This window comes from Thermobia domestica, chromosome 2 (genome assembly GCF_964235325.1).
Source record: "Thermobia domestica chromosome 2, izTheDome1.hap1.1, whole genome shotgun sequence".
In the NCBI taxonomy this organism is placed as follows: Eukaryota; Metazoa; Arthropoda; class Insecta; order Zygentoma; family Lepismatidae; genus Thermobia; species Thermobia domestica.
Window position 1 is genome coordinate 167273877 of NC_137455.1, and position 16437 is coordinate 167290313.

At 35.7% G+C, this 16437-nt stretch overlaps 1 protein-coding gene across 1 annotated transcript in view; it reads left to right on the forward strand.

The window, feature by feature from the left end:
• The window catches only part of Shc (SHC-adaptor protein), a 141414-nt gene that overhangs the window by 33036 nt on the left and 91941 nt on the right, over positions 1-16437 (forward strand). Inside the window, exon 2 of the mRNA XM_081747789.1 lies at positions 12532-13670. Within this exon, the coding sequence (XP_081603915.1) occupies positions 12532-13670 (1139 nt within the window). The remainder of the gene's footprint in view (positions 1-12531; positions 13671-16437) is intronic.

Here is a 16437-nt window from a genome sequence, read left to right on the forward strand (position 1 = left end):
TGCTCTTTGCGCGGCAATATTAAAAATGAAGATAAGCAAGTGGAATAACAACATATTCGAAATCGTAGAGTACGGGCTAAAAGGGTCAGAACTTAACGAATATAGCCTTTTTCAAAGAGTAATCACTACCAGAGATTTTTATTCCATTGACACATTACATGCTTCCAATTTAAAGGAATTTATTCGGATCATTTCTCCATCAACTAGTTGTATCACCAGGATATGTTTACTGTGCATACGTATCAGTTGTGTTCTGTTTTGTCTATCTACATACAGACAAAATATAAACTTTCTGAATTCCGTTACATTTTACAATATATATATATATATATATATATATATATATATATATATATATATATATATATATATATATTTACCATAAAAGAAGTAGCTAACTCACTCTATGACGCGTTCATATAACCTTTCCAATGACTTCTGTCCTTACCCGACTGAGTCCAGTTTCTACTTTGTATTCCTATTTCTGCGAGAATCATCTTAATATTGTCCTTCCATCTGCGTCTAGCTCTTCCTAATGGAGATTTTCCGATTGGATTTCCAGTAAAACTTTGAAAACTTTCCTACTTTCTTTTATTTTCGTTACACGACGTGCCCACCTGAGTCTCCTAGATTTGATGACTAACAAAGTTTGGTAAAGGGTGTAAAATTATGCAGTTCCTCGTTATGAAGTTTCCGCCATTCCCGATTGCCGTTCCTTTTGGGTCTGAATATCCGTCTTAGGATTTTATTCTCAAATACTTTCAGTTTGCGTTTTCCCCTTAAACTAAGCGACTATGTTTTGCAACAATACAGAACAACAGTCATGATTATCGTTCTAAATATTTTGAGGTTCCAATTCCTCGACAGAATTCGCGATGACAAAAGATTTTGAACTTTTTGTCGACATTTAATTTCTTCGTGGATATGATTTTGGTCTGTTAATATTGATCCTAGATACTTGAGAGTATCCACTTTATCAAAAATTTTATTTAATTGACGCATCCATAATTTGCAGTATTATTATCCCGACGAACTTCCATGTATTTACTTTTTCCTGCATTTACTTCTAAACTTGCAAGCATTTAATAATGTCCCTGCATTTCTTTCTACTGTTCTCCTATCAGATTTTCATCATCAACATACGCCATAACCTGGAGAATACCATTCAGCTCTAGGCCCTGATTACTATCTTTAGTTTTCCTTATAGCGTACTTCACAATAAAGTTCAATGATAATGTCGACAGCTCATCTCCTTGTTTCAGGCAATTCTCGACGAAGAAACTTGTATACAAGGATTTTCCTACTCGGGCTTTACTTTGGAATTCGTTTAAACACACCTTAATTAATCTAACTAACTTTTCCAGTATTCCAAATTCTGCAAGAATGTTGTATAATATTTATCTCCTAATAGAATCTAAGTCTTCCTAAAATCAATAAATAATTGATGTACCGAGGTATTGTATTCCCATTTCCTTTCGAGTGTTTGTCGAGTGGTAAATATCTGGTACATAGTTGATTGAATTCGTCTAAATCCACACTGATAATCTCCAATAATTTCATCCGCATATGAAATCAATCTCTCTTCTAAACATTTTGGAAGTTTCTCGTCTGATGTCAACGAAATTTAGTGTAGTTTTATCGTTCGGAGTTTGTAGCCAACATAGTTTCACCTATTTTCCCTTCTCCGTTATTTTGGTGCATTCTGGGTCGAACCATGATTTGTTCCTACGTATTTCCATGTGCCCCAATTTTTCTCTTGCTAAAATTTTAATGCTATCCCTAATTTGAACCCAAGTATCCACAATATTAGTGCTCTCAAAATCCTCTAAAAACGAGAATTATTACATTTCAATCTGTTATTCCTCTCTCTCCTGCTTCTCTTCTAACTTCTTTAGACTAAACCTCTCCGTTTTCAGATGTTGAATATTCTCTTTATTCAACGGCAATCTTCCTCTCTTGTTATTGCTACTACCAGTGTCACAGTCGAGTCCTCTGAACGAGCAAACCAATAATGCTAGACTGTTTTCTTCAGTCTACTAAAACGTGATCAATTTGATTGTGTGTTCTTCCATCTGGCGAGGTCCATGTGTATTTTTGAACGTCGCGATGTAAGAATTTTGTACTCTTCATGATAAGATTTGTGGATGTTCCAAAGTTCACGAAACTAACGCCGTTGCCATTACTTTCCTTCCGCAAACTTCCTTTCCCTATAACCGGTTTGAAAATACCTTGTCGCCCTACCTTCGCATTGAAATTCTCTAATAAAATTTTCATATGGTATCGCGGGACTTGATGGAATACCTGTGATACTTCTTCTTAAAAACTGTCTTTTATATCGTTATCCTTATCTTCTGGGGCATGTACATTTAAAACAATAATATCACACCACCAACCCCTAAGAGTAATAAAAGAAAGTCTATCATTAACAAATTCAACCCATTTAATTGTTGATATTTAAAGAATCGAAATTAAAATACTGTTTGTGTAGTCACATACAGAATAAAATTACAAAAGTTTATAATCATTACTGGAAATTAATGCTGTCACCCATTTCGAACATTTTAAAAGCACATAGTTTATAACGTATTGAAATTTCATTTGTTATCGATGATATCAAACGTTACAAATAGTTGTACTGTAAATTTCCATAACTGATCACCAAGTGGATCTGTATACCAACCAAAGGTAGTTTTGTCAAGTTTAACAAAAGTCCAAAATATATTTTGATATCCAAGTTGTATATTATTACGTTATTATTATCAAGTTTCACTGTTAGTTTTCTTGGCTCGTAGATATGTTTAACTTATTATATGTGTTTTCGTGATAATCTAAACTTTCAACATACGAATATCAATCTCCTAGATTTTCGTAAATAACTATAAAGATGGTCCTTCCAAATAAGTACAGATAACGATCACTAAAGGTCATAATTGACGTTTTGAGAACATACTGGCCCAAATTGATATATCACATGACTACCTTTCCATTCCAAAAAAGTATCTCAGATTTCAAAATGGCGGAATTCAAGATGGCGGCGGAGGTTCGTTATCCACTCTACCTATTCTTCTTTTGCCAATGTGAAAGTACCTTCATTTGCATCGTTTATCTTTCACTATTTTTACGATTCAACAGGTTGTTTGATGTATTTCAATAGCATAGCATAGCCCTTCTTCCACCAACTTTGACCCCCCTCTCCCTGCGTTTCTTATGGCGCTCAGCCGCTATTACTTTACACATACACATGTTTTCACATCCTCTATCAGGCGCACTATGCCTCATCTCGAAACTCAATTCATCCATTTGGACCCTTTACTTGTGAAAGTGCTATATCAGCAGAAAGGGTGAACGTAGAAAAGAGTGTAAGGTTGACCATCTCATTCGATTTTCCCCTGTATATAATATGACATTTTATATTCTCAGTATTACCTTTAATCTATATTTTGTGGCGGTTGCTGAGTATGCTTCGTGTACTGTGCTTCTTAGGTGTTGAGATCTAATCTAAGGGAAAGATTTACGTTCTTTCATCGAATTTTATACAATAATAGTCTTAATTATAAACGGGAAACATGTAAGTCTGTATATCACGCTATCCTTTATGCTGCACAACCTTGCTTAAGATATTTGTAATGTTGGTTATAGAAGAACAAGGAAAGCAATAAGACTTGTACAAGTGCAAACACCTCAGTGTGTCATACTGATTTCTAATAAGAAACAGTCACGCTAGTAGAATTCGCCACGTGCGCTCATTTGCCTCCCTAACTGTAATAGATGTTCCTACCTGTGTGGTTTCTGTGTATAAAGAAGTTCTTGCGTAATTTCATAAAAAATATATGGAGTTGGTGAGCAAACTCAAAATAAATAAATAAATAAATAAATTTTGCTAAATGCATAAAATTTGCGGCTTTAATTTAGTACGATTTCAACCTATAGTATACAGAGGTCCAAAGGCTTGAATGCAACCATTACTATAATAATAATAATAATAATACCAGCATTATTTTTACCGTAAATTTTCTCACCATTTATTAGACTTAACTTAGATATTTTTATGGTATCACATCTTTCCTTACCTACAGCAGACACATTTTTATTAAAGGTAACATTTTGATATTCGTTTAATTTCGACTGAGAATAATTAGTAAAATTTCTACTCTTTGATTTAGTTAGAAGATCATTAACTTGTCTCTTGACATATAAGCAAGACTGGAAAATAAATTATTCCATTATGACCGTATATATATACACACCCACAGCCCTTCACATCAAGTGATTCGTAAATACTTCGAAAATAAATTATTACGTATTTCAGTGTTGTGGACTTAATTTTGGTTGTTTCAGTGGTAAATGTTTTAGAAATTGTAAAGTTGGGCTTTATTTTTATTACAATATGGAACAGATAAGGTCATTCTTGTTATTTGATTTCATAGTTGACAGCATGTCTTCGCGTTTCTTAAAATGGATATGGTGGGTATTGGTTTGCAAAGGATGTGTTGGGAAATGATGTTGTAACAGAGTGTGGGTGAAATTGCATGGTGATAGATTTGGACAGGAAAAAAGGGAAAAAATAATACAAACTTCAAGCTATTTTAAGATATCCCAAACAGCTGTGCACCATCACGACGAATGTTCTGATTGTACCATTGATCCTATGACTTTGAAAGCAGTATTTTAGAGAGTAAGAACCTTAGTTGATTAAAATTTTAAATCAAATATCCGCTTGATTAACGATAAGTGATAAATTTAGTTACTTAGTAGAAATTAAAGCTGAATAAACAATTAAATTAATTCAGCTTACCTCTAAGGAAAGTGTAAATAATTGAAAACATTCCACACAGTTTAATGTTTATATATATATATATTTGAGAATTTGGAGGAAAACTGCAAATACTTAAATAGTTTAAGTTACAATGGAAGGACCCCTTTAACCCTGGCAGCACCAAGCGTCAGCACATTCCTGTGTGGACGAAGAGAGGGGAAAAAGTGCATTGCAATCTTCTACTGAAATGAGATTTTATTGTAAAATGTATTTTTTTGAAAGAATAGTGCTTTCCATACTTATTTTAATTGTCTAACCTAAGTATATAATAAAATATGACTTGTATATAGAATTCGTGCCAATACAAATATTATTCACTGTGAGAGTTTCGCTGAAAGCATAATACATAATGTTTTCCATATACTTTTACTTGCAACAAATATCAGACGCATAAACATGTAAATGGTTCCATTACACTTATTTGTTATTGACAAACTGCCTACTAGGAAGATGGAATCAGAGACATTCACGATTAAGAACACAAACTTTAGATGTGTGGACATTTCTTCCCCTTCCCGGTCCTGCCAGGGGTAAGAGAAGTATGATTTTGGATGCCTTCATGTTAACAGCCTACAAACAATTAGGGCGGCTCAGATAGCCTATATTTAATAGAATTGAAATGAAATCTGTGAGTTTTACGTCCCACGATCATGCCGGCTAGGCTAAAGGAGACTGTGATGATGAGAAATGAATAAAATGGTGGAATGAAGAAAGTGGGAGGAAACAGGAGAACCCCGAGGAAACCCACGCACACAGTGTTTGTCCACCACAAAGTTCACTTGGCGGGAGCAAGATTTGAACCTGTGACTCCATGCACCAGAGGTGAATGCTGTACCACTGAGCCACCGCGGCCCCTTATATATAATTGAGTTGTATGTAATTGATTGAGTTCGATGTTGTTAATTTTAGTAGGTCCCCAATTGCGTCACAATGTTTTGTCGAGACTCGACAGCAAGAATTCCGTGCTCTGTACACCAAGGGCACGCGAGGTAAGGAGTGACATCATGTTATTGTTAGGCAGATATTTTGTGGAGAAATCAATTCACGTTGTACTAATTTATAAATTCATAGAAGATAACGTTAAGCAAGGTTTACGTACGAGGCTCTAGTAAACAGGACAACACAAATAGGGAAAACAAACAACTGGATAACAAGGGCTCAGTCAGCAGCATAGAGTAGATCTATAAGCAGCTCTGAAAAAAGTAAAATTAGAGAACAATTTATTTTGGATCATTATTTCGGATAATTCACAGGCAGCGAATATTGAAGGGTGCCAGAACTTGTGGGTCTATGAGTAACATTGTTGGTTATTCTTACACATACTGTGTTAATGGAGAACAGTTTTAATTATCAAGATATGTATGTATTTTCATATCTAAAAGGAAGAGAGAGATTGTGCCACACCCATTTAATTTCTGAACAACACCATCGCGTGCGTGGAAGCTGCATTTCATATGAAGCTTGTGCTAATGTAACCTCTGTTATGCGTGGTTGTAACTTCCTTTTAATATGTGTAGCTCAATAGTCTATGTCTTAACTCAGAGATTTATCGCCGCAGAAACAATTTGTCGCCAATTGATCTTACCCAGTGCAAAGTCAATAGACCTTGTTTGATTTTTACACACCTCTAGATCTTGTTGCCTCTCACCTTTTTTTAGTCCACCCAGAGACTTTACTTCTTATAGTTTCCGAAAGATACGACTAATCGCTGTCGCTGTTTTTGAAAGCTGGATTGTATAAAATGTTTTGTTCTTTTGTTCCATGGTCAGAGTCAATTTTATTAGTTTAGGCACAGTAGTTTCAACATGAGATCACCTATTAGTACCAAAATCATATTAATGTTAGTAGCTTCAGGTATTGGGGTCAAGGAGGGTTAGAGTTTTAACCCCCCCCCCAGTCGAGCAAGTAATTAACTATAGAGTCGAGCAAGTAAATAAACATTTCTGTATTAAGATATATATACAAATCCTGCTTGGCTTGAAAGGATATGAGATTGAGTGCTTGAATCTTCCTCCTTGATGAAATTTTGTGTACGCCACTGGCCTTGAACTTCAGACACCAACAATACTGTTCGTCGAATAGTGATATATTCGTGTATGTATGTGCGTGTGTTCACGTAATATTCACTTCAATTTGAGCGTGGTTTTGCTGCTTTTGTTATATTAATTTCGATACTAATCACCTGCATGCTTTGTAACGAGACCAGAGATAATCTTATTGCCTCGCCTCAACTCAGGCTGCACTTGTTCAATAACCGAATTTTAAGTTGATATGCTTCCGAAATGTTACTGTGAAAGCAAACATGTAAATGTTACACTTGTAATCCAAGAAATAATATAAATTACTGTCATTAGAGAGTAGTCATTTGATAAGTCATGTAGGATAGGTGTAAGACAGAAAACAGATGGAGTCAATAAATTCGGTCCCTGTTAGACTTGCGGAACTCCATGTATATTTTCGAGCTTTCTCTTGGTTATAGTTAGCAAATGCGGCTTCAGCATGGAATACTAAGTTCCGGTTCCTGGTAGGAGCGCGTGTGATTCATGGTAAGAACAAATGAATAGTTCAGATTCTGCGTGTACGTCGTGGTACCGAAACTGAATGAATTACGGTTTTGCTTTAGAAGCAATCGAAATCGAATGCATACTTGAATTCAATGCATCATGGAAATATTATGATGTTTCTATTTTAGAAGTTAATTGATATTCGAGCTAGTTAACTGTTCACCATTAAGGGAAACACCCCAGTCATGGACACGGACAAATTCGCCACCAGTAATGGACACTTCGGCGGAAATGTATGAAAAATAAGACAGTCACTAACGCAGGGAAGTTTGCATTGTGTTGGAAATTATCTACGTGATGTATTCTACTGGTTCCACTCAAGATCGTTAGGCTATCGTCTGCTAGATCTGCGGACGCTGCAGTTGTGGTAAAGTCGTGGTGTCGATTTCACGCACTTGTTTCCACATTGTGTTAAAAAGTTGAATAAAGTAAGAAATCACTTGACAGCTCTGCTGTAGTAAAGCTATGAACAAATTGAAAGGTGTGTGTTTTTCTACGCACTAATATTGGTATAGAAAAGGCATAAGTGTGGCAAAAATGTCTTATTAATAAATTGAACCGTCAATATTGGGGGTCCATGACTGGTAAGATAAAGGTGCTATTTGCCAATGTTGGACATCCTCCATCCATTACTGGTAGAATTGAAAAATGTCTTAATAACACAAATGTCCACTGCAAAAGTACCATGAAAACTATATGAACAAGCTGGCTCAAAGAAATTGGTAACTTGTGACGTTTACCAGTAATGGAGGTTGGATGTGTATTACTGGTGTAGCTTAACAACTTTGATTCAATTATGAACACTTTCCACACATTCCAGTTCGTATATACTGGGTGATTCAAAATAACTACTACAACGCTTGGGAGGTGATTCTAAAGATCAAAAGAAAACAAAAATATATGTGGCGTTGTTTCCTATGAAACCTCGTTTTGCTAGTAGGGCCACTTATAGAGTCCAAATGTGAATGATATGTTTGGCTTTTCATCAATTTTGGCTGAACGTAAGGTAGTGAAAGGGTTGGGATATTGACAAGAAGTTATATGGGACCTATACGTAAGATAACATCCCGGTATTTGACCGTTGGAACTCAGAAACAGATACACAAACAAACTTTTCAATTAAATATCACAGTTTCGAATTGAGCCATTTATTTCCATATCTTGAGTTCCAACGGACAAATGCCGGGATGTTATTTTACGAATAGGTCCTATACAACTTCTTGCCAATATCCCACTCCATTTTCGTTCCTCATGTTTAGCCACAGTTGCAGAAAATCTGAAAATACAATTAAAAGGTGAACTCCAGCCCGGCACGAGGCACCTAAGGAAAACATGTCAAATAAATGTTTGTCTCACGTCGAATAAATATTTCAACGAGGGACTTCAGGTCAATTATAACAGTTATTGAGTCTTAAATTTCACGAGAAAAACTATTACTATTTAAACGTTGTTTGGAGGACTTGCAACCATGGAATGGACCCAACGAGAATACATTTTTTTTTTTTTTTTTAAAATCTTTGGAAGAAATTAGTCACAAAGCTTCAACGAGTCGGTGCAAACCGAAGATGTATCTCATATGAATACTGTTGCTCAACTTGTCCAAGAAATTCCTGCACCTTCCCACGACAATATTTTGCAAAATCCAACACAAGCAGATTTGGATGAATCTTTCAAAGAGTTGGGCCCTAGTCAGACCGTAAATCTCGCAGCAGATGACGCGTCGAATAGTTTGTTCCTATTCTCTGAAACAATTCCCATGCGTGTTCAACATTCTTCTGCATATACAGAAACAACCAGAAATCCAGATGTCTGTATGGCAACTTTCTTGATGACGGAATTTTGTACAGAGGATACCTCTTCAGAAGCCAACAATTCAGAACCAACAGCAGTTGCTTCCTCATCATCTACATCCAACAATTCAAAACCAATAGCAGTTGCTTCCTCATCAGCTACATCCCACAATTCAGTATGGTATGATCCTAATGTTCCAGCTGTTTTTAATAGCGCGTTCTTTTGGGCCGAGGATAAACCGAAGTTGTCCAAAAGAAAGGAGGAGGAACAGATTGCTGCAGTTGTTACATCTGAACAATACCGACTCGAATCGAAACTTAAAGCCAAAATTCAACAAGAGAAGATACAGAGAAAGCGTGTGATGGAGTTGAAGAGAGAAGAAAAGCGATGCACAGGAGAAATAAAAGTTGAACGTAAAAAGCAGTGACGTAACTAGGGGGCAAACGGGGCGTGTGCCCCGGGCGCTGGGTTGAGAGGGCCCAAAATTGGACAAATATTTGGGGGAGCGTTTTGGCTTGGTTGGTCAGGGAGGCATTAATTCAGACTCTTGCCCAAGCGACAACTAGCGTATTTGCATAGCTGGTAAAAAGCAGAACTCCAAACAGAGGCAGAAAAAAATCCTAGAACTTTTCTTTTGCTCTTGTATTGGAAAATGATATCTCTACCTTTCAGAATAACCTTTTACTTTATTATTTATTTTTTCAATAATAAAAGTGGTATTTATTTTCACCAGTTGTTCCCAAACATATGCAATTTCTAATGAACATTGGGCTCTTTTCATTTCGTTTTCGCACAAATACTGGTTTTGCTTAACGTTTTTTTTTTTCAATTGCAAAATAAATAAAAATTCTACGGACAAATACGGGTTACGTATTAAATTACAGGGGGCGCGGTGCCTCAGTGGTAGAGCGTTAACCTCCGGTGCTTGGGGTCCCTGGTTCGATCCCAGCTCGCGCCGTGTGGACTTTGTGGTGGACAAACATCGTGCTCGTGGGTTTTCTCGGGTTCTCCCGTTTCCTCCCACTTTCTTCATTCTACCATTTCATTCATTTCTCATCTTCATCGTCTCCTTTAGCCTAACCGGCATAACCGTGGGACGTAAAACTTAAAGATTTTATTTTTTTTTTATTAAATTACACCTCAATAGGTTATACTTCAAAATTTGCTGATTTTTCTTGCATGTCTATCACTGGGTGTCCATAAGTGGGGCATCCACTTTTTTAAATGTCCATTATTGGTTACAAAAATAGGGTTACAAGAACAACTCCAGTAGTACATTCTATTCGTTTTCTATAGCAGTAATGACTACAATTTAATAGACGCAAGTGTAAAATATGCCTACCACTACGAAACAACAAGATTACTACAAGTCTCTTCCATCTACAACATATTTTGTCAAAAGTGCTCTTAATAGTGTCCATGACTGTGGTGTTTCCCTTACTTAATTTTTTGTATCCATTTCAAATTACAAATAAGTATGTTAACATATGCAACAGAATGCTATTAACATAATCGATTTAGAAATTCAAATGAAAGAAGTAGGTTAAACAGTGCTGGCACCATCGGTTGTTTTCTATTACTTGAATAAGTAAATTCTTTATGCTGGATACAGTATTAAAATTAGGTTTAATAATTCTGTGTGTAAAACATGTACTAAATATATATGGTTATACTCTGGCAAATTCGTTATTATTTTTCGTATAATATTTGTGCCTCATATCAGAATTTAAAGAATGCTTTGCTTTCAAAGTGAAAAATCATTTCAGGCTTCAAGGCCGGGTGAGGGTGATTGTAAAGGGGAAGGGCAAAGTCGTTGTCGTCGCTACTGCCGAACTGACTTTACTCCTAAAGAATTCTGAAGCCATCACTGTTCACAGTTGTGTGGTGCCTGTTAATTTCCTTTTGCTCATGCTAAGAACATATTGTGCACATTTCCTTGCTTTTAGTACAGACTTTCCAATAGCCACAAAACAACAGCACATCGCAAAAGCTCTCTCACTTTTGCCGTCAGCACAAATTGGAACCAGTTTTGCGATGAAGGAAAAGCCAAAACTGGATCGTGGTTGTTCCACACCATTCATTAATAATGTTCCTTGATGAGTGGGAGACGCGGGTTCGATTCCTGGCGAGAGCTAGGGTTGCCAACTGTTGAAAATGTTAATACCGGACACTTCTGGAATACGTGTACTCTTAAGATTGTGACATCATCGCTCCTGAAAAATGTGAATAACCTGAAAGTGATTACTTCACATAAAATTGAGCGATTCGGAGTTCGAATTCAATAACTTTAGTTACTTTTGAATCATTTATTAAACTTGACTTACTCATTCGAGTTTTGTTTAAGTCGGCACGTGTAATTTTTGTAGTCCACCATCAACAATACATCGTATTTAAAACAGAAAAGCAGATATAATTGGACAATATAATTATGGCATGCACAAAATGTACTTGAAAAGTAAGACTTCACTAGGGCTGGTAATGTTTCATAATGCCTATCGCCACATGTCTTCCTGCTAAGTTATTTCAGCGAGTGAAATGGCTGAGGATATGTATGCACAACACTTTCAAAGGGCGTTTCACTGATTTCTTTTCGGCCGCATTGAATAAGACATGTCTCTTCGTAGGTGGTTTGTCAGACGCATGCCGTATATTAAAAAACTATTTTTTTTACAAATTCGATATACTATTGTTGCAGTTAACCAAGTGTATTTAATTTTTTAAAGATATTTTCTACAATTTAAGAAGAAACATATATTGATCTTTATTAATAAGAAAATAATAGACGTATATCCTTAATTTGAATGGGTGGACATGTCGGTGTGTTTCATAGGGCCCTACGCTAATGCTGTGACTACTTATTCCAAAAGTAAGCGGTGTTAGTATTTTGACTGACTGTAGTTTAACGTCACATTTTAGAATCGAAATTATGAGATGGGACCTATTGATTAAAGTAAGATCGAGCTACTACTCAAACTTATATCCGAGACAGGTATATTCACTGAAAATCGAACCCGAAACTACACGCATTTTTTCTTCCGAATCTTAGTATGAAGTTGATTCTGTAAGAATTAGGTAACTAAAAACTACAGATTGTTCAAAGAATCAAACCTAATTTGCAATACTAGATCATACTTTCGTTTGTCGCCAATTTGTTGTTTCCTAAGTCTTCGATGGACGAAGCTTATTTTTGATAATACGATATTTTAGATGTTTCCATATGGAAAAAGGAGAAAAATCAGAACCAAATAAAGTGGATTCCTTTGAGAGACTAGTTAAAAACCCTGTATGAATGAAATGTTTATATATTTATAGATATTAATAAAGCAGTTTTAATTTACATATTTTTTTTTCTCTACACAGAATCTGGAAAAGAAGAGAAAAACAGTGATAAGAGTCATTCGGAACCACCATCAGTGTTGGCAAGTCCTCAGAAGACTAGTGGAGGCTTCCAGAGTTTGAGGGCAGCTTTTGGGTTAAAGTTAAAAAGTGCAGCTCGTTGTTTAGAAAAGAAGCCAGAAGTAATTGTCGCTGCGAATTGTATTTGCCACGATGATGATAATCGGTACACTCGATTCCCTGGTTCCTTTAGAAATTCTACGAATGGTCATGCAAATAAGTTCGATGCGACTCACGTCCATCTGACATCTACGAGAGCTTTTGGACTCGCCCATAAAGGTGTTGTTTATCCCACTGGTACAAAATCATCTTCCAAACCTAGTGGTACTACCACCCATAAGACTTCAAGTACTTTATCGATACCAAAGTGTTTAAAAAGGCACAAGGAGACAAAACAGTTGAGAGAGAAATCCAAGTCTGATAACAATCTTCAAAGGTTATCAGTTAATCCTTCCAAGTCGGACCCTTTGCTTCATAAGCTATTCAAGAACGGATCAGAACATCATATTTTGAACCCGGTAATAAGTAATGTACTCTTGGACTCTACGGATCGTGGCAGTAGGTATGAAATTAAATCGGGAAGGCCATGTCTTGCCAGAAGATCACGCTCTTTAGAAAGAACTGTCAATTTTAAAGTGTATCCTGTAAGTTCAGATGGTTCTCGGTCTTTAGAAAGAAATCATAAGTTTCAGATATGCCACGATGATTCAAACAAGAAACGTGTAAAACGATCACCAAGTGTGCCCCTGGCTACAGTATTATCAGTACAGGATGCCTCTTTAAGTCAAGATTCTGCTGATACATCTTTATTTCAAGAGTTCCATGCTTTTCCTCATTGTGAATCGTGTCCACTGTCAGGTAGACATCGAGATTCCCACAGAATAGTGTCACATAGTGGTGCCGTATTTGTGTGTCAAACAGTGAATACATCGTCACATTCCATGAATCACTCTCAGGACCACAACATGCCACGATCAAGGGATGCTGGAAGTTCTAATCCTTCTGACAAAGGCAGAGGAGGAAGTTTCATTAACAAGCCAGCTAGAGGGTGGCTGCATCCTGATCAGCTGTTAGCTAAGGAAGGAATTAGTTACGCTGTGAGGGTAAGTTGAACTAATATTTGTAATGACATAGTTCCTTTACTGCTAGTTTTTTTTTTATGTATTTTTGTTTTATTTAGAAAGAAAGAAATGCTTCCAAAACTATATTTTGGCATTTAACTTTAAGATAAGTTTAATGTTATTGGATTTAATGAAATTAAATTTATTATATTGTAGTAGTAGTAGTAGTAGTGTGGCCAAACTAGTTTTGAGAACTCTTGCTTTTGTAGTGAAAGAAATAAGTTATCTTCAAAACCAAAGCAATTGTAATAAACTCTCTAGAAGTAAATAATACTTCGAGCGACAGCTGGCTCGTGCTGAGCCGAATTACAAGTGGTTAGCAAATTGGTTTCCAAATGCTGTGTTTATTTATTTTAATATTCAAGCGAGCGGATATCTTATGCACAGACACTGACAAAAGGAAATAACATGAGCTATTTACTTTTATCGATGCCGATACATTCGGTTTGTAATTAATTAGACAGTTGAGTTTGATGAAAGGGTTATAAAGAAATTAAGTCAAATGGATATATTACTAAAGACCAAGGTTGGCAAAAACCATGGTTTTTACTTAAAAAACAAAAAACCTGTTTTTTTTTTCTTTAAAGTTTAAACCCGTTTTTTTAAAATTTAAACAAGTTTTTTGTTTAAATAATTTGCTTTTTGTATTTATATCACACATGGATAGAAATAAATTTTTTTCGCCTTGGTTTTATTATGCAATAACCGGGTTATGCTGGAAGGGATCACATAAGCTTAAAGCGGAATCCAAAACGCTTCTCGGCTTACATCCGAGAGAAATTGTTCTTCATTTGAACTCGAAACCGGGACTAATTGGCCACAAACGCGATATGTCTGCCGACTCACTCGCAAAGGACTCTTGATAAAAATACGTTGTGCTGATCTTTACATACTTGTTAATATAATTGTCAAAGAGTCATTTCAGAAGGAAAAAAGATAAACAGTTGCACAAGTGAAACCATTATGCAAAATTACATATGGACAATTTGAAAATGCTGCAGAGTACAAAAGAACTAATTTAGTCCAAGTGGGTTTACTACGACTTTTATTAGTCCAAGTTAAAGAAATACAACGACTTAATTTGCAAATCAGTAAGAAAAGTGAATAAAGATACGAATTATTTGAGTCCACTTTGGCTCTGACCCATTTATACAAATAATTACAAAAGATATTTCTGATTTCAATAAATACCTCTTGTGGGGTTTGTATGATCCCCCCCCCCCCCCCAAAAAAAAGTACGGCATTTCGATGTATTTTGTCAATAGTAAACATTAAAACGAAACAATATTTAGAATTTCTGTGATTGCAGTTGCATAACAATAATAACAAACTACAAAAAAAAAAAAAAAAAAAAAAAAAAAAAAATCACAAAAGAAACATTCATAAGCATTTTGAGTAATAAATGATCAATTAAGGTCTGAATATAATACGAATAATATACGGGAGTGAAACGTGATAACCCACAAGTGAGTGTTCAAGATTTTACGAAAACCTGCACTTTTATGAACATTTTTCGTTTTTGGTTTAAACTTTTTTTTTTTTTTTTTTTAAAACCAGCTGGTTTAAACCAGCCAACCCTGCTAAAGAATCAATTTATTTTTGAATTTGTAAGGAAAGTCTAATTGAGAATGAGGATAGCGTGAAAAGCCAGAAAATTAGATTATTTTTTTAAAGAGTTAAAGTTAAAAAATAACATTAAAATCGGAGAAAATAAACGAAAAAGTGCGGAAATTAAAAAAAAATCACTTTCTCATTTCAAGAGGACGAATTATAAATGAACATGCTTTGCACGTAACTTATATAATGGACATTCATTTCCAGAGTACTGTGTAAATGAGGGACTTCACATATTTTATGAAGTCGTTATTTACGATAAAGGCTGTAGATGCAAGAAGGTAAATTTTCATCAGGATTTTCTATTATTTAAAACGTCGCACTTGTAAGTTAAAAAGAATGAAATGAAATCTTTAAGTTTTACGTCCCACGGTTATGTCGGTTAGGCTAAAGGAGACGGTGATGATGAGAGATGAGTGAAATGGTGGAATGAAGAAAGTGGGAGGAAAGGGAGAACCCCGAGAAAGCCTACGAGCACGGTGGTTGTCCACCACAAAGTCCACATTTGTAAGTTAAGTCCCTTTCATTGCAATCTTCAGATACGTATACTGTTAAAAATACTTTTATGAGTATGAGTCAGGTAGTACGTAAGAATGCGAAAAGAAATTGTTCCACATCTGACTATCACTTTCGGTACTCCCTGTATCTTTTCAACCGTCTCTAAGGATTCTCATATGACCAGTAGTGTAAATGTAATGTTTGCTAATAAGCTTTCTACTTGAAAAGCAGCTTTACGGCCGCTCCAAAAAGTATCGCAGATTTGTTTCACAAAATTCCATTGAACGTACGCCGTGCCACTATTATTCGGAAACTATCCTTAAACATAATATGAGGCTTTTAGTGATTGATAATGTAACTGTTCATGGGGAACAATACCCGGAGTATGGCAACTGTAACCACTTGCTGACGGCACTCATTAACATTCTGGGACAGCTTAGCGTGTTAATTCCACCACCAGCGATGCACCAGTATACCAGCTTGCTATTCTCCGTTTTATAGACGTTTTTCATACCTGGAAGAAAGAATCAAAAATGAAACAAATAATAAAATATAAATAATGATATACATAAAACAACGCAATTTTCAGTGTATAGTATTATTTACGTAAACTGACGAGTTAAACATTTGAAAAAGG